General features: G+C 42.5%; 1 protein-coding gene across 2 annotated transcripts in view; it reads left to right on the plus strand.

Annotated features, from left to right (window-relative positions):
* Positions 1-6,749: 6,749 nt before the first annotated feature.
* LOC137416504 (synapsin-2) overlaps positions 6,750-20,375 on the plus strand; it is a 360,597-nt gene continuing 346,971 nt past the window's right edge. For both annotated transcript variants that reach the window (XM_078770286.1, XM_078770287.1), the window contains exon 1: positions 6,750-7,297. In XM_078770286.1, the coding sequence (XP_078626412.1) occupies positions 6,966-7,297 (332 nt within the window). In that variant the 5' untranslated portion in view covers positions 6,750-6,965. The remainder of the gene's footprint in view (positions 7,298-20,375) is intronic.

The raw sequence follows: 20,375 nt of genomic DNA on the forward strand, positions 1-20,375 counted from the left end.
TTGGCTCCATCACTCAATGACGATCAAGAATCACTTAAAAAATTAAATAATCCTCGTATCCGGATCCTTATTCAAATATTCACCAAAATCAAATCGATTCGTCCTTGTGACACACCCAACCTGTCCACCCAGTTTCGTCCAAACCCATCCACAACTTTTTGAGATATTATGGTCTATATAGTTTTTGGCTCCATCACTCAATGGCGATCAAGAATCACTTAAAAAATTAAATAATCCTCGTATCCGGATCCTTATTCAAATCTTCACCAAAATCAAGTCGATTCGTCCTTGTGACACACCCAACCTGTCCACCCAGTTTCGTCCAAACCCATCCACAACTTTTTGACATATTATGGTCTATATAGTTTTTGGCTCCATCACTCAATGGCGATCAAGAATCACTTAAAAAATTAAATAATCCTCGTATCCGGATCCTTATTCAAATATTCACCAAAATCAAATCGATTCGTCCTTGTGACACACCCAACCTGTCCACCCAGTTTCGTCCAAACCCATCCACAACTTTTTGAGATATTATGGTCTATATAGTTTTTGGCTCCATCACTCAATGGCGATCAAGAATCACTTAAAAAATTAAATAATCTTCGTATCCGGATCCTTATTCAAATCTTCACCAAAATCAAACCGATTTGTCCTTGTGACACACCCAACCGATCCACCCAGTTTTATCCAAACCCATCCACAACTTTTTGAGATATTATGGTCTATATAGGTTTTGGCTCCATCACTCAATGGCGATCAAGAATCACTTAAAAAATTAAATAATCCTCGTATCCGGATCCTTTTTCAAATCTTCACCAAAATCAAATAGATTCGTCCTTATGACACACCCAACCGATCCACCCAGTTTCGTCCAAATCCATCCACAACTTTTTGAGATATTATGGTCTATATAGTTTTTGGCTCCATCACTCAATGGCGATCAAGAATCACTTAAAAAATTAAATAATCCTCGTATCCGGATCCTTATTCAAATATTCACCAAATTCAAATCGATTCGTCCTTGTGACACACCCAACCTGTCCACCCAGTTTCGTCCAAACCCATCCACAACTTTTTGAGATATTATGGTCTATATAGTTTTTGGCTCCATCACTCAATGGCGATCAAGAATCACGTAAAAAATTAAATAATCCTCGTATCCGGATCCTTATTCAAATCTTCACCAAAATCAAATCGATTCGTCCTTGTGACACACCCAACCTGTCCACCCAGTTTCGTCCAAACCCATCCACAACTTTTTGAGATATTATGGTCTATATAGTTTTTGGCTCCATCACTCAATGGCGATCAAGAATCACTTAAAAAATTAAATAATCCTCGTATCCGGATCCTTATTCAAATCTTCACCAAAATCAAATCGATTTGTCCTTGTGACACACCCAACCTGTCCACCCAGTTTCGTCCAAACCCATCCACAACTTTTTGAGATATTATGGTCTATATAGTTTTTGGCTCCATCACTCAATGGCGATCAAGAATCACTTAAAAAATTAAATAATCCTCGTATCCGGATCCTTATTCAAATATTCACCAAAATCAAATCGATTCGTCCTTGTGACACACCCAACCGATCCACCCAGTTTCATCCAAACCCATCCACAACTTTTTGAGATATTATGGTCTATATAGTTTTTGGCTCCATCACTCAATGGCGATCAAGAATCACTTAAAAAATTAAATAATCCTCGTATCCGGATCCTTATTCAAATCTTCACAAAAATCAAATCGATTCGTCCTTGTGACACACCCAACCTGTCCACCCAGTTTCGTCCAAACCCATCCACAACTTTTTGAGATATTATGGTCTATATAGTTTTTGGCTCCATCACTCAATGGCGATCAAGAATCACTTAAAAAATTAAATAATCCTCGTATCCGGATCCTTATTCAAATCTTCACCAAAATCAAATCGATTCGTCCTTGTGACACACCCAACCTGTCCACCCAGTTTCGTCAAAACCCATCCACAACTTTTTGAGATATTATGGTCTATATAGTTTTTGGCTCCATCACTCAATGGCGATCAAGAATCACTTAAAAAATTAAATAATCCTCGTATCCGGATCCTTATTCAAATCTTCACCAAAATCAAATCGATTTGTCCTTGTGACACACCCAACCTGTCCACCCAGTTTCGTCCAAACCCATCCACAACTTTTTGAGATATTATGGTCTATATAGTTTTTGGCTCCATCACTCAATGGCGATCAAGAATCACTTAAAAAATTAAATAATCTTCGTATCCGGATCCTTATTCAAATCTTCACCAAAATCAAACCGATTTGTCCTTGTGACACACCCAACCGATCCACCCAGTTTCATCCAAACCCATCCACAACTTTTTGAGATATTATGGTCTATATAGTTTTTGGCTCCATCACTCAATGGCGATCAAGAATCACTTAAAAAATTAAATAATCCTCGTATCCGGATCCTTATTCAAATCTTCACCAAAATCAAATCGATTCGTCCTTGTGACACACCCAACCTGTCCACCCAGTTTCGTCCAAACCCATCCACAACTTTTTGAGATATCGTGCTCACAGACAATAGGAAAGTGATGGTAGAGTGATAGGCCCACATAGACATTGCTGGACATTCCAATGATCTCAAGGCCTTGGTTTCCACAGTGTCAAACTGAGCAATGTGTGAGGCATGTGTGCCAGCCCAAAGGGGAGAGCAGTGCTCCTTCAGGCTGTGGATGAAGGCCTTGTAGGTGAATACGGGATCAGGTGGGCCTTGGAAGAAGACAGATGTTGTGATAGTTTGAGGATGTACCATGTAAGCATGAAGGGAGAAGTGGAGAGTTGCAGCAAGTGGGGAAAATATGGGTTGGGAATCCAACAGAGGACAGAAGTGTCGCAAAAAGCCTTGACGGAATGCCGTTATAAGCAGTCGGACCATGTTATTGAAGCAAGACCTGGACTGGCAGGGCTATATAATACAAGTATTCCGAGCTATATAATCACATTGGATTATATAATTATGCACACAAGCAGTCGGCATGCTTTTGCTTTATACACCTAACCCCGAGTTATTTTTTTTAGTTTTTGGGAGCGATCGAGGCAGCGATCTGTTGCCAATTCACCGCCCAAATAAAGGGCCGTTTCAGAAGAGCATGTTGGACCCATAAGGCAGGTGCTCCGCTCATTCCCATTAAGGAGATTGCCTTTTCCCTCCTGGAAATTCAACCCCATTGATGGTAACCTGCAGTCCCAATATATAATTCATCGTTGAATTGATTAATTGATTCATCAAGAAATCAAAAATATCCTTTATAGCCACATCAATTGGTCACTGTCATGTCCAAATATTAGCTTTGTAGCTCAAAAGGTGCCTGAGATATTGCCCAGATGAGAAAGAAAATAAATAAATGATTAATAATGAAAAAAATAAAAATAATATAATTAAATAATTTATCAATTGGCGAATAGAATACCGAAACCACAACCATTTCATAAGAATCTGTAACTTAAAAAAAATAATTAATATCGTCATTAATCGAATAATGAAATAATTAATCGATTAATTGATCAATAAATCAAAATTAGCCTTCACAGCCAAATCACTTGGTCATTGGCAAGTCCAAATATCAGCTTCCTAGCTCAAAAGGTGCCTGAGATATTGCCCAGATGAGAAAGGAAATGTGTAAGTACTTAATTAATCGATAATAATTAAGTAATTGATCAATTAATTAATTAATCAAAAAACTAAATATACACTTTTTGCCAAAGCACTTGCTCACTATTGTGTCGAAATTTCAGCTTCCTAGCTCAAAGGATGGCTGAGATTTAGCCCGTACATGGTACGGGATTAATTTGGCATTTTGGTACGGGAATGCAACCACGTACTGACGATCTATTTATAGGTATAGTCCATGACGTGTAGTAACGTCATCCATACACAAAACTTTTTCGCGGGTTGCGGCACTGGACGTCATCTATACTCAAAGGGTTAAAAACAGATTGCAGGTACAGTGGAGTGACACCCTATCCCATTGAATTATGAATTAACTTTAAAAATATTATTAAGTTAAATAAATAAACCCAGAAGGAGAATGACAGCCACGCTTAAATTAATGAATATATACACTTAGTTATAAAAAGCACTAGATATGGTAAATTTTGTCAGATTTCACTCCAGATTTGGACATTTATTTAGTCTACAGCATCCAATCGTTATATCCGAATCCAGATTTTGATGATATGCTTCAATTATGTAATGATAATCGATTGTGTTTCCAAAGCAAGGCACGTTTGAATAGGCCGAAACAAAATAGCGGCTTAAGAACCCAGCGAGTAGCAGTGGGCTGACCAAGATGGCGGACCACAATATTGGAAAGGCTTTTTCGGGGTTTTTCTTATGAGCATCTCGTTAATCATCTTCAAAAAGGTTGTTATAACACACCCAAACACCCAGTTTTCATCGTTGCAATCTGTTGGAGGTCCAGGTGTATGCATGCAAAGTTTGGGGCTGCTAAGTTTCATGGTTTGGAGTTAAGGAGGAGACGGACGGACGGACGTACACTGCCTTTTATTATTAGGAGATATATATATATATATATATTATAACTGTGAGAAATAGCAGAAACTCCACAATACGAGCAAGGTGCCTCATTTGCATTAAATATATAATCAGAAGAAATTAAATGAGTTATGGACGTAGCTTCAAGACGATCGATCTTTTATTTTCAGACAAGCTTTTGGCCAATTAGGCCTTCTTCTCAGTCTTCCTCGAGTTCAACGAAAAGTTCGCAGAGAGCTCGTTCCATGTATTAACTACTGTGGTTGGTTGTGACATCATGGTTAAAGTGACATTCCTCTCTGAGATGAGAATCATAAGTGTGACAGGTGTACCCCATTTAACACATCTTTGCTAAAATATCGATCTGGTTCGGGTGAAGAATACACGAAACCCAATTGGTAAGGGCAAGTCACGACAGGTTTACACCAGGGTCTTAACCTCGCCTTAAACCCGGGGTACAATGTAAACATAGCAAACTACGGATGGTCCACTTTTCACCTTCAAGGTGAAACCAAAATGGTAGTAGGCATATATTCTAACTATGTTATGGAAAATGGAGTGGGCTTGGTGTGTGTATATGAAGGATGTCGTTCTTGGCTGGATTAACAGAACAGGGGAAACACGTACACACATGCAGAAGATGATGCATGTCTACACTCAGTGTGATCTGGCCAGAGTACAGCCTATAGTCAGGTTCACCATGTTTTTTCGTTCAAAATTTTTGGAGATTAGCAAAACTATACATTTTTGGAATATTCAGAGCATGAGGAATCCAAAAATTAATGTTGGCATTTACGGAGACACCTTTGCGAAAATGACCCTCAGGACAGTGATGAAGATCTGTAAAAGCATATTCCTGAACGGTATAGACCTAGCAGATCCTGAGTATAGGACTTATAGTTCAATCTGATACTAACAAGGCTGCTTTCTTGCTTTATAAACCCATACCTATAACTTAAAAGTACTTGCAATATCATGTATTATGTAATACAGTTATATCACAAATATAAAGACAATGGTTTTCAATATTACCTTTGTTTGTTGCTTTTCTATAATCCTGAGCACTATTTTGAGGCCTTTATTGGATTCCTTGACCCAGAAAACATAGGATTAGCATATTTAATTAAGTCTCTAGGTTGACTAGAAGCCGAGATAGCGCAAAATATGTACATTATGGCGGCCATTTTGAAAATCCAAAATGGCGGCCATGCAAGTGTCTGTGCAAATGCCAACATTGATTTTCGGATTCTCCATGCTCTGATGATTCCAAAAATGTACAGTTTTGCTAATCTCCCAAAATTTTGAACGAAATTATATTTGTTAACATAGTGAACCTGACTACTATAGGGGACATGGGATATTCGGTGGGGGAAGGGGGGCAGAATGGTAGGAAGCGATATGAGGTGTGCTATAGGAGGATGTACATGCATTTGGCGAGATGTATTGAGCTAGGTGGAAGGATGTATGGATCAGCTGGGTGGGAGGATGTGTGGATCTGCTGCGTGCGAGGATTTATGGATCAGTTGGGTGGGAGGATGTATGGATCAGCGGTGTGGGAGGATGTATGGAGCTGTGTGGGAGGATGTATGGATCAGTTGGGTGGGAGGATGTATGGATCAGCGGTGTGGGAGGATGTATGGATCAGCTAGGTGGGAGGATGTATGGATCAGCTGGGTGGGAGGATGTATGGATCAGCGGTGTGGGAGGATGTATGGAGATGGGTAGAAGGATGCTTGGAGCTCGGAGGGAGGATATATGGAACTGGGTAGGAGGATGTATAGAGCTGGAGAGGGGGATATATGGAGCTCGATCTGACCAGGAGGATGTATGGAGATGGGTATGAGCATGTATATGGAGCTTGCCACTGGGTAAGACGATGCATGGAGCTGGGTACAGGATGTATGGAGCTGGGTAGAAGGATGCATGGAGCTCGGAGGGAGGATATATGGAACTGGGTAGGAGGATGTATAGAGCTGGAGAGGGGGATATATGGAGCTCGATCTGACCAGGAGGATGTATGGAGATGGGTATGAGCATGTATATGGAGCTTGCCACTGGGTAAGACGATGCATGGAGCTGGGTACAGGATGTATGGAGCTGGGTGGGAGGATATATATTGAGCAGGGTGGGAACTAAAGCGTGTTGGCAAGGCGTGGGTGGGTCCGTATGTCCGGGAATCGCTCAGGATTTCCCATCCGCTGCATTTCCACGAGATTGCAAAGAGTGTGCATGCAGCCGGAGCGCGGAAATATATTAGCTCCTCGCTACATCGATCGCTCGCTACATCGACACCTCTCTACATCGCTACATCGACTCATCGCTACATCGACACATCGCTCCATCGACTCGACTCCTTGCTACATCGACACCTCGCTACATAGACCTCTCGCAACGTCGACCTTATCCCTCTTGTGACCATGAATTTCCTCAGGCGGAGGTTGTCGGACAGTAACTTTATGGCGAACCTGCCAAATGGGTACATGATGGACCTGCAGCGACCCGAGGAGCAAGACCAGGTCGTGCCTCCAGCATCTGCCCCGGCGAGCACGTCCCCCGATCATCGTGCTCCGCAGACTCAGCCCCAGGCTGCACAAAGTACGATCCCGTCGAGTTCAACTTCCGGAGGCTTCTTCAGTTCGCTGTCCCAAGCCGTGAAGCACACCAGCGTGTTTGGGGGACATGGCTCCACCGGACCTGCGAGCAAGAAGCCCAAGGTTCTTCTGGTTATCGACGATTCGAAAACGGACTGGTAGGAAAAGCCCGCTCTTCGGTTTCTCCATGTCACTAGACCCCACCAGAAATCCCTGCTACTCCTCCAGTAACATCTTCGGTCTTTCGATATTGAGTAGATTTTATAATAAAAAATTGTCCCTTGGTGGTTCAATGAGCATTGATGATCAACTGGTATTTCCGCAAGCACCGATTGTCCCCTGACCTGGTATAGTGTCCTGAGTGCTCATGGTGCCCTTGTGGTTCCACCTGAGGGCTGATGGTGTTCTGTATTATGAGCGAACACGAATTAATAGGTCTTGCGACTCGCAATGCCCAATGATCCGTGTGCACAATGCTTGAGCAACAGGCATGACGTACAACTCCTTCTCCTCTCTCAAGATTTCGTCGGCACGATCTATACTCCTGATGTGTCCACCGGTTCTCCACCCAGTATCACGACACGGCGATATATCTACACAAACCTCACAGTATGATACACACAAATAAATATGTACATATATATATATATATATATATTTTTTTTTTTTATATATAATATATGTTTATACATATATACTGCATATATATACATATATACATATATATATATATATATATATATATATATATATATATATAAATATATATAAATGTGTGTTTAATATCCGAAGGGGTTTTTAAAAAAATTCTTTTTTTTAAAAATGTTTTTTGAAAAAAAATATTTTTTTCAACTTAAATCTTCAACTTCAATTGTTTATAAAATGTAATGTTTATATTACAAATACATTTGTGCAAAATAATTGTTTGTATTATGATTGGTGTAAACCGTGAAAAAACAGCAACTCAGGGAGTCATCTACTGTATATATATATGTCTGTGCAATATCTGTGTTGTGTTGTCACTGAACAACTCCCTCAAACTTTTGTGAAATCGTACCAAACTTCTGGTATGCACCTATCTGTCCCGTGGATATGTACTAAGGGTATTTGTTTCGAAAATGTTTGAAAATTTAAAAAATTTTTTTTTTTTACTTAAATCTTCGACTTCAATTGTTACTCTCGCCAGTGGAGACTGGAGAGGGTATTGCATTTGAGTCCGTTTGTTTGTTTGTTTGTTTCTCTGTTTGTCTGCACAGAATAAAGATGATTTTCTCTGCAACCGTTGCTCCGATTGACAGTAAATTTTCACCACAGGTGCAACTCCACCTGTATAATTTTTTAATGATAATTATGACGTCATGTCACGTGGTTCGGCCGCCACTTTGGAAAAACCGAAAAACTTTGCAACTCTTTCCTCCTTCAAGATGTCTCTGATTCCTTAATATCTCTTCCTGGTTACTCCATCCTCCGGTATGATATACCTAAGCCTCGTCCTGGTGGTGGGGTTGCTATCTTTATCAAAAACTCTCTTCCTCACTCTCCTCGTTGGTGAGGTGTTTTGCATCATTTGGTGGTAAGGTGTTTTGAAACACGTGGTGGTGAGGTGTTTTGAATCATGTGGTGGTGAGGTGTTTTGAATCACGTGGTGGTGAGGTGTTTTGAATCACGTGGTGGTGAGGTGTTTTGAATCACGTGGTGGTGAGGTGTTTTGAATCACGTGGTGGTGAGGTGTTTTGAATTACATGGTGCAAAGGTGTTTTGAACCACGTGGTGGTGAGGTGTTTTGAATCACGTGGTGGTGAGGTGTTTTGAATCACGTGGTGGTGAGGTGTTTTGAATCACGTTGTGGTGAGGTGTTTTGAATCACATGGTGGTGAGGTGTTTTAAATTACCTGGTGGTGAGGTGTTTTGAATCACGTTGTGGTGAGGTGTTTTGAATCACATGGTGGTGAGGTGTTTTGAAATACATGGTGCAAAGGTGTGTTGAATTACGTGGTGGTGAGGTGTTTTGAATTTCGTGGTGGTGAGATGTTTTGAATTACGTGGTGTTGAGGTGTTTTGAATTTCGTGGTGGTGAGGTGTTTTGAATTTCGTGGTGGTGATGTGTTTTGAATTTCGTAGTGGTGAGGTGTTTTGAATTTCGTGGGGGTGAGGTGTTTTGAATTTCGTGGTGGTGAGGTGTTTTAAATTACGTGGTGGTGAGGTGTTTCGAATTTCGTGGTGGTGAGGTCTTTTGAATTTCGTTGTGGTGAGGTGTTTTGAATTTCGTAGTGGTGAGGTGTTTTGAATTTCGTGTGGGTGAGGTGTTTTGAATTTCGTTGTGGTGAGGTGTTTTGAATTACGTGGTGGTGAGGTGTTTTGAATTACATGGGGTGAGGTGTTTTGAATCACGTGGTGGTGAGGGGTTTTGAATTATGCGGTGGTGAGGCGTTTTGAATTACGTGGTGGTGAGGTGTTTTGAATTACGTGGTGGTTAGGTGTTTTTAATTTTGTGGTGGTAAGGTGTTTTGAATTACATGGTGGTTAGGTGTTTTTAATTTTGTGGTGGTAAGGTGTTTTTAATTACATGGTTGTGAGGTGTTTTTATTTTCGTGGTGGTGAGTTGTAATCATCCTGAACTTCAAATCTGCACCTACCCCTCCTGTATGTATGTGCTGAGGGGTTCTATTTTTGATATATATTTATTTATTTATTTTTCAACTAAATCTTCAACCTAAATTGCTTATAAAAATGTAATATCACAAACACTACAAATAAATTTGTGCAAAATAATTGTTTGTATCATGATTGGTGTAAATCATGACAACACAGCAACTCAGGTACAGTCATTATCGTCAACCAAAGCGAGCGCGTTCCTTTAACGACACGTGGTGAGGCGAGAAAAGTGACCCGAGCCAAGCTAGTAGACATATTACATATATATACAATTTCAAAACTCACCTGGTCACAAGTGTGCCTCACTGACCGGGTCCTTAGTCGAGGTCCTCCGCATCATCCTGTTTCGGCCCTTCAACCTCAATACGGTCAGCTAAGTTGGGCCAGTAGGGAGCACACATGCCTCCACATGTAGCAGCTACACCTGGATGTGTACGTACCCCCACCCCCAGCCAGTGAGAACACAGAATACAACAACAAAACTACCTCCACTCGCAGAATCCACATCCCATCATCCACTCACTCACACACCAAAAATAAAAAAATAAAAAACCGACCACCACCCTCACAACATGCACCACTCAAACAAAAACACATTCATGCAAAACCACACCCACTCATGCAACACACACCCAATCCTGCAACACACACACCCACTCCTGCGACACACACACACCATTCACACATCTCTATTTCTCTTCCGCGCTCAGTCACTACCCTTTTAAGCTGAAATGAACCACCACCCACAACCTCAACCTACACTGTTTAACGTGCCTCCATAAACTTCCTCCAAATCCAAAGCGAGCCTTTCAAGGCAACCTGGGCCACTTTGTCACACATCCTCCTTCTTTCTGTCCCACATATTCCAAGCCGAGCAAGAAATGCAGAAAAGGAATTGCCAATATACCCTCCACACCCCACCTCAAGAAACTCGCCAACCCTTCTCCCGACACTCTGCCTCCAGCTCACTGTACTTTCCTCTCTTACTCTCGTGCACCTCCTCCATGTTCTCTTCCCAAGGTACAGACAAATCCCCTTGCACCTGATCAGAATTATTGTTGCACCTGACCAGATGACAATGTCAGGCTGCAACCTTGTCACACAGATCACCTCTGGGAATACCAATTGTGGCTTTAGGTCTGCCACCACCTGCCAATCACAAGCATCTGACAGCCCTCTTGATTTCCACCTCCTCTTCTTTCCACCTTTTACCACTTAGCCCTCTTTGACAAACACCTCTGCCCCATCGGTCTCCTTCTCCACTCTTCTCTCTCTCGATCTCAGCACCTCTTGTTGCACCATCTGCACTACCACCACCAGCACCTGATCATGTCGCCACCTGTATTGTCCTGCTGCCAATGCTACTGAACATGCACTCAGTGCATGCTGCACCGTTCCCACACCTCCACACAAATAATATCTCTCCTCCTGCAACAACCCCCACCATCTCACGTTTACTGGTGACGGAAGCACATCATACGTTGCCCGCAACAGGAAATTCAACAATATTAGCTCCATCCTCCAAATCTCTTGCCACTTCAATGTCCTCACCTGCACACCTTCCCACTACGTCCAAACACCTTGATGCGTCCGTCTGACTGCTTTCACATATCTCCCCCCCCCCCTCCTCCTTTCTTCTCACCTCCCTCTCAACCATCTTCCTCCTCTCTTTCACACATGCCTTTTCCCATCGCTCATGCTCCATCCACCCCAAGCCATGCTTCCCATGCTGTACCATCCCCACGACCTCCTCCTGTTGCAACCGCTCCTCCATCTCATCCACCTCTGCTCTTGCATCCACTTCCGACTTCTCTTCTTCTCTGGGAGAGCATTCTTTACCACTGAATCACTCGAATCCCGCAACATCATGAACCCCCGCACCCTCATCACCTCAAACTCCTCGGTTAATGATGTCAAGGGAAACCGGAGTTTTCCACCCTGACCATAAAAGGCAATGTTCGTCAAACAGCGTGGCACTCCCAACCACCTCCTCACAAACCCGCTCACCACAACCTCCATCCTCTCGACATGCCTAATCGCAATATCATACATCATCAATGGCCACAATACTCGTGGCATCAATCCAAACTTCAAACACCATACCTTCAACTTACCTGGCAAACCACATCCATCAATCCTTTTCAAATCTCTCAAAAGCTTGTTCTTCACCTCCTCAACCCTTCCCACATCATTCAACTCAACTCTATACCATCTTCCCAAACTCTTCACTGGGGCCCCTGTCAATGATGGAACCACCTTCCCTCCCAGCTCAAACCTGTGCATGTTATCCACCACTCCTCGTCTCACTACGACACTCCTCGACTTTCTTGCTTTAAATCCCATTCTTGCCCACCGCATCAACCTTTCCAGTCGTCCCAGTACCTTTACTGCTGCATCCAACGGACTGTTGGACAACTTTCAAGGCAAACTTTGACCAGGGGCCAGCTCCACTTCTTTCCCATCTCCACTCACCGCACGTATCAACAACTCCATAACCAACACAAACAAAATAGGGGAGATGGTACATCCCATCGGGATCTCCACTTCCAACTTCTGCTACTCTGTTACATAGGACTGTGTCGCAAACCGCATCCAAAACTGATCATAATATGCCATGAAACACCTCACAACCATGTAATTAAAAACACCTTACCACCACAAAATTAAAAACACCTAACCACCATGTAATTCAAAACACCTCACCACCACGAACTTCAAAACACCTCACCACCACGAACTTCAAAACACCTCACCACCATGTAATTCTAAACACCTCACCACCACGTAATTCAAAACACCTCACCACCACGTAATTCAAAACACCTCACCACCACGTAATTCTAAACACCTCACCACCACGTAATTCAAAACACCTCACCACCATGTAATTCAAAACACCTCACCACCATGTAATTCAAACCCCCTCACAACCACGTAATTCAAAACACCTCACCACCACGTGATTCAAAACCCCTCACCACCACGTAATTCCAAACACCTCACCACCACGTAATTCAAAACACCTCACCACCACGTTATTAAAAACACTTCACCACAACATAATTCAAAACCCCTCACCACCACGTAATTCCAAACACCTCACCACCACGTAATTCAAAACACCTCACCACCACGTAATTCCAAACACCTCACCACCACGTAATTCAAAACACCTCACCACCACGTAATTCAAAACACCTCACCACCACGTAATTCAAAACCCCTCACCACCACGTAATTCCAAACACCTCACCACAACGTAATTCAAAACACCTCACCACCACGTAATTCAAAACACCTCACCACCACGTAATTCAAAACACCTCACCACCACGTGATTCAAAACCCCTCATCACCATGTAATTCCAAACACCTCACCACCACGTAATTCCAAACACCTCACCACCACGTAATTCAAAACACCTCACCACAACGTAATTCAAATCACCTCACCACCACGTAATTCAAAACACCTCACCACCACGTGATTCAAAACACCTCACTACCATGTAAATGAAAACACCTCACCACCATGTGATTCAAAACACCTCACCACCATGTGATTCAAAACACCTCACCACCACGTTATTAAAAACACTTCACAACCACGGAAACAAAAGTTTGAGGGAGTAGTTCAGTGACAACACAGACTCTGCCCAGATATGTGGATATATAGATAGATGACTGTACCTGAGTTGCTGTTTTTTCATGGTCTCCACCAATCATAATATACTGAAACGCAAAAGAAACTTACCACCTTTGAAACCTTTAAATATCAACAATAACACTGCGTGTAGTAAATGTGTGAACTTATTTGTGGACAATAGTGTCCTCACTGTCAGACAAAACGGTCATGGATGGTCACTTGAACCTTCAATGGTCACTTCATAGCACAGCTGTTGAACAGCCGTTTTGACTGTCAGTGATTAGCCAAAGGGTACGGGATGATTTTAATGAGCTGCACGTGATGTCTTGATATTGGCTTTAAAAAGGCCAGTGCAAAATGGGCATTTTGACCAAAAAATTTGACCATTTTGACCAACTTCAAAAAGACCGAAAACGCAAAAGAAACTTATCACTTGTTTGAAATGTAATAAAATTGTAACAGTTCAAAATAAAACAAACCAACAATTGCTAATTGAAACATTGGCATTTTATTGATGACATGTCAAGTTTTTGACCAAGATACACCATCTCATCAGTTTGTTCTACAGTACAGAACAGCACAGGGTGCAATGTCAGTCCCCTTTCAATAGCGTGTGTGGCCACCATTGTTTTGGATACAGGCAGTGCATCGTCGGCGTATACTGCCTACCAGTCTTTGGATGGATTGCTGCTGGATTCTGTCCCACTCAGTCCTCAATGTCTGAAGCAGCTCTGCCCATGTCCTGGCCCTGCCAACTACGCGTCCCCCAAGCTCATCCCACAGGTGCTCTATGGGATTCAGGTCAGGGGAGAACGCAGGCCACTGCATGGTGTTGATGTTCTCGCCTTGGAGAAATGCAGTGGTAAAGCGAGGAGCATAGGGACGAGCATTGTCATGCTGAAAGGTTCTCAGTTCTGGGTGGTCTAGCAGGAATGGCAGCAGATGAGGTCGCAGGATGTTATCCACATACCGCTGGGTGTTAAGATTCCCATCCACAACCACCAGTGGCATCCTGTATCGGCCTGATATGGCGGCCCACACCATCACACTTGGGCCACCCCACCTGTTGGCTTGACGCACGCAACAATCGGCATATCGCTCACTAGTTCTTCTCCAGACACGCTCACGCCCATCAGGACTGTCCACACAGAACCTTGACTCATCGCTGAAAGCGACCTCGTTCCACTGCGCCAAGGTCCACCGCTGATGCTGCTGGCACCATCTCTGTCGGTTGCGGCGATGGGCAGCCATCATCACCGGGCCTCTGTATGGTCTTCTGGCAGTCAGACCATAGTCATGCAGTCGTCTTCGTGCAGTATCATTGGAGATCCGTGGTTTGCATGCCCCGGAGTTTCTGCCGCAGTGCGGGATGCTGGACGGAATCGATCCCGCAGGTGACTTCGGACCATCTGCCTGTCCTGCCTTGCAGTGGTGACTCTTGGCCTCCCTGATCGAGGTCTGTCATCTGCAGAGTTGTGGAGGGTGTCTCTGTCCACCAGGGCCGATATCGTCTGGTGTGAACAGCCAAGGCGACGTGCCACCTCACGGTAGCTCAGTCCGCCTTGCAGCATGCCCAGGGCACGCTGCCGTTTATCCCTTGACAATCGTGGCATGTTGATTGAAATGCCCATTTTGCACTGGCCTTTTTAAAGCCAATATCAAGACATCACGTGCAGCTCATTAAAATCATCCCGTACCCCTTGGCTAATCACTGACAGTCAAAACGGCTGTTCAACAGCTGTGCTATGAAGTGACCATTGAAGGTTCAAGTGACCATCCATGACCGTTTTGTCTGACAGTGAGGACACTATTGTCCACAAATAAGTTCACACATTTACTACACGCAGTGTTATTGTTGATATTTAAAGGTTTCAATGGTGGTAAGTTTCTTTTGCGTTTCAGTATACAAACAATTATTTTGCACAAATGTATTTGTAATATACTTGATATTACATTTTATAAACAATTGAAGTTGAAGATTTAAGTAAACAAAAAATAAAAGTCATACATTTGCCAAGAAAAATACCCTGAGGAAATACCCACGGGAGAAATAGGTGCACACCAGAAGTTTGGTACGATTTTACAAAAGTTTGAGGGAGTAGTTCGGTGACAACACAACACAGACACTGCACCGATATATACATACTAGATGATCGCAGTCGTTACTGAGGAACGGGCTTATTTTAGTTGAGGCTAATGACTGTACCTGAGTTGCTGTGTTGTCATGATTTTCACCAATCATAATACAAACAATTACTTTGCACAAATGTATTTGTTGTGTTTGTGATATTACATTTTTATCGGCAATTTAGGTTGAAGATTTAGGTTGAATGTTTTTTTTTCAAGAAAGAACCCCTCAGCACACACATAGGGGAGGGGTAGGTGCAGACTGGAAATTTGGGACGATTACACCTCACCACCAAGTAATTCAAAACACCTCACCACCACGTAATTCAAAACACCTCACCACCACGTAATTCAAAACACCTCACCACCACGTAATTCAAAACACCTCACCACCACGTAATTCAAAACACCTCACCACCAAGTAATTCAAAACACCTCACCACCACATAATTCAAAACACCTCACCACCACGTAATTCAAAACACCTCACCACCAAGTAATTCAAAACACCTCACCACCAAGTAATTCAAAACACCTCACTGCCACGAAATTGAAAACACCTCACAGCCATCAAACACGTAATAAAAACACCTCACGCAATAAAACACGTAATAAAAACACCTCACAGCCATAAAACACGAAATAAAAACACCTCACCACCACAAAGTTAAAAACACCTGACAGCCATCAAACATGTAATAAAAACACCTCACAGCCATAAAACACATAATAAAAATACCTCACAGCCTTAAAATAGGTAATAAAAACACACCACCACCACAAAATTAAAAACACCTCACAGCCATAAAACACGTAATAAAAACACCTCACAGCCATAAAACGTAATAAAAACACCTCACAGCCTTAATACACGTAATAAAAACACCTCAGCCATAAAACACGTAATAAAAACACCTCACCACCACGAAATTAAGAACACCTCACAGCCATAAAACACGTAATAAAAACACCTCACCACCACGAAATTAAGAACACCTCACAGCCATAAAACACGTAATAAAAACACCTCACCACCACGAAATTAAGAACACCTCACAACCATAAAACACGTGATAAAAACACCTTAGCCATAAAACACATATAGTAAGGGCATTTTATGAGATATTTCACAAATCTGTTAACTAAATTGTTACCAAAAAATTTCTTCACCAATATGTTTGTAAAGGTGTGTAATAACATGTGTTAAAATGTTGAAGTTCAACTCCCGTGGGAAACCCAGAAAAAAAGCTGTTGAATTCGGGTACCGAAAAATTATTTTCGAGAATTTTTATTTTTTTTAATCGGCCCTTAAGTAACTTATGAGGGGTCAAATAAGGGTTTTTCATGATTCTGAGTTGATTGTTAACATTTATATTTTCACATTTATGCTCTCTCAGCATTGACTGCGTCATCTCCAGTGCTTGTGAATCCTGTTGAGAAAGACACGAGTAACTCCTTGTCTCTATCGTTGTCGAATGGCTTGATCTCCTCAAACCATTTTAGGACAAGTTCAACTGCCTCTGCATCTCGCTTCATCTGTGTCTTGGCAAGGTCTCTGTGGACTGGAACATGTTTACTGACGTCCTCCTCCATCCGCCGGTTGACATCAGACAGGTGACTGAGGGTGAGCACCCAGCATTTGTGGCCAGAAAAACTGTTTCTCATTCTTCCTCTGCTCAGTCCACCTTGTGACTTGGCTGCCTTCATTAATGTCTGCTCAATGCAAATGTCACACCATGTGCCGGACCACTCATGACTTGAGTAACGGACAACGTGGTTCCCGTGGGCAGTGAGACGTTCTAAGGTGTCTTTGTAAGCAGGCAAAGTTTCTAGTTCCTTCATGAGTTGACAGTACAGCCGTGCGCCCTTGGCATACTGATGATGGCCTGCAGCGACAAAGATGTGAAGCATCTTGGTAACAATGGAGGACAGATGCCCATTGTGGTCTGCAAGTCGCTCGGTTCTGATAAAGACCTTGATCACATCTACCATGTGGTGGTACTCCACCCAGAGTGCAGGTGTTCTTCCTCCTTTTGCGAGTCGTTTGAAGGTTTCTTCAAACCTTTGCTCAAACACTGGCTCTACTGGGTCTGAGTGTCTGGCTCCCATCTTCCCATCAGCCACCTTCTCCATGAAGGTCTTCATGTCACCACGCTCCTCCTCAGTGAAGGCAAGTTTCATGATGTGTTGATAGATGGCTGCATCGATGAGGAGGTGAACACGGATTGCCTTGTCAAAACATCCTCCATCCATGATGTGGTTGGCTGTCGTACTTCCAGGATAGATCAACTGGATCACATCTAGTAGTCCAGAATCTTCCATGATGTTACCCATTGATCCAAGATAAGACTTCAGCAGGTGAAAACCACCCAACCTTGGAATGACGGGTAGATTTGCCTGCTTTATTATATTCACAGCCTTCAGCCAAATCGGAAGATCAAAGGTCACTATAGCGACCCCAGCGCGCCGTATGCACTCTTTCAGAGTGGTGAAGATGGTGTTGAGGTCATTAGGGTCTCCTTCAATAACTGGGAGGAACTCGATCTGTGTGCTCTGCTTTGCATCATTAGCATGGATTCTCTTCATCCAGCCAACATCCAGATTGACAATCGGTCTCAAGAACATCTGAAGGCTTGCAGGAACAAGTGTCAGCTGACTATCGATGTCAGTCATACTGTGTGTGGTGGGGTATGACTTTGGACCTAAATCAATCAAGGCAATATCATTGGATATGAACTTGAGTGCCGTCTTTATGATCTGAGTCTTCTCATCTCCATGGTCAAGATTAGCATGATGCGCTCGCAGAATATTGTCGGTGCCATCTTTGAGACAGAGTACATCTGCCCTTCTTTCCTGTGTTGTGAAATACAAGGTGTCTTCGTATTTCTCTAGAAGTTTTATCTTTAGCCAATGCTTTGAATAAGAAAGGCTCTTCTCTGGTGACTGATCAAACTCCTGCAGCCTTTCATGGACTTGGTCCATGTTCATTACCCCATGCTCTAATTCTGAGTCTAACCATTCGCAGAATTCAATAAAAACTGCCTCTCGCTCCTCATCAATACTCCTCTGTCCTCTCTTCCTTTTTCCTTCCTCATCAGTCTTGGACAAACTGTCACCTCTCGCAAACATAAGTTTGCATCGCAAATGGTACAGTGTTTCTTCTGCTACCAAGTCGTTGATCCCTTCCAGGCGTCCAGTGACTTCAGTGCCCCAGTCATCCCCGCGACTCCGTGCTGTCTTCAGCAAGCTTGCCTTCAGTGTATCTGCAGTCAAATTATCTGGCACTCTGTATTTCTTTCTAGCTTGTGCTGGATTATTTTTGTAGAGCTGGGCTGGTTGGTTGCAAAGAATGCATACATCCTTATACAGGAGGTCAACTGACTGTGATCTTCTAGAACTGCAGCCAGTTGATGAACTGAACTCACAAGTAGTGCGTCTTCTCTTCAACTTTGATGACTCTTTCTCTGCCTTTGATGCTTGAGCTGACTTCTTGGTGGTTGCAACAAAGTTGTTGTACAGATCATTTTTACACTTCTGGTGGTACCTCAGTTTTCCTTCCTTTTGAGCCTCCTTCATACGTTCCACAACAGTAACATTTTCGACAGTTTCTGCTTGTTTCAATAAAGTTGAGTATCCCTTTGGAGTTGCCTGTATGAGCCTTTCAGCTGGTGTATCCGAGCGTGCACAGATGAAGCAATTGAGCACAGGTGGAGTAACGTCTTCATCCTTATTGCTAGACTCCATGTCCTGCAAAGTAGAAAATGAGATATATTTAGAAATTATTTTTCCACAAAGGAGTGTCTGTGGTGAAATATAAATGTTAACAATCAACTCAGAATCATGAAAAACCCTTATTTGACCCCTCATAAGTTACTTAAGGGCCGATTAAAAAAAATAAAAATTCTCGAAAATAATTTTTCGGTACCCGAATTCAACAGCTTTTTTTCTGGGTTTCCCACGGGAGTTGACCTTCAACATTTTAACACATGTTATTACACACCTTTACAAACATATTGGTGAAGAATTTTTTTGGTAACAATTTAGTTAACAGATTTTCATATGTTTCCCTTACTAATAATAAAAACACCTCACCACCACAAAATTAAAAACACCTCACAGCCACAAAATTAAAAACACCTCACCACCACGTCATTTAAAAAACACCTCATCACCAAGTAATTCAAAACACCTCACCACCACGTAATTCAAAACACCTCATCACCATGTGATTTAAAAACACCTCACCACCATGTGATTTAAAAACACCTCACCACCACGTCATTTAAAAAACACCTCATCACCAAGTAATTCAAAACACCTCACCACCACGTAATTCAAAACACCTCATCACCATGTGATTTAAAAACACCTCACCACCATGTGATTTAAAAACACCTCACCACCATGTGATTTAAAAACACCTCACCACCACGTCATTTAAAAACACCTCATCACCAACTAATTCAAAACACCTCACCACCACATAATTAAAAACACCTCACCACCACGTAATTATAAATACCTCACCACCACGTAATTCAAAACACCTCACCACCATGTGATTTAAAAACACCTCACCACCATGTGATTTAAAAACACCTCACCACCATGTGATTTAAAAACACCTCACCACCACGTCATTTAAAAACACCTCACCACCACATAATTCAAAATACCTCACCACCACGTGATTCAAAACCACCACAACGTTATTAAATACACTTCACAACCACGGAAACAAAAGTTTGAGGGAGTCGTTAAGTGACAACACAGACACTGCCCAGATGTGTAGATATCTATCTATAATT

The sequence above is a fragment of the Myxine glutinosa genome, chromosome 1 (genome assembly GCF_964187855.1).
Source record: "Myxine glutinosa chromosome 1, kmMyxGlut1.1, whole genome shotgun sequence".
Lineage (NCBI taxonomy): Eukaryota > Metazoa > Chordata > Myxini > Myxiniformes > Myxinidae > Myxine > Myxine glutinosa.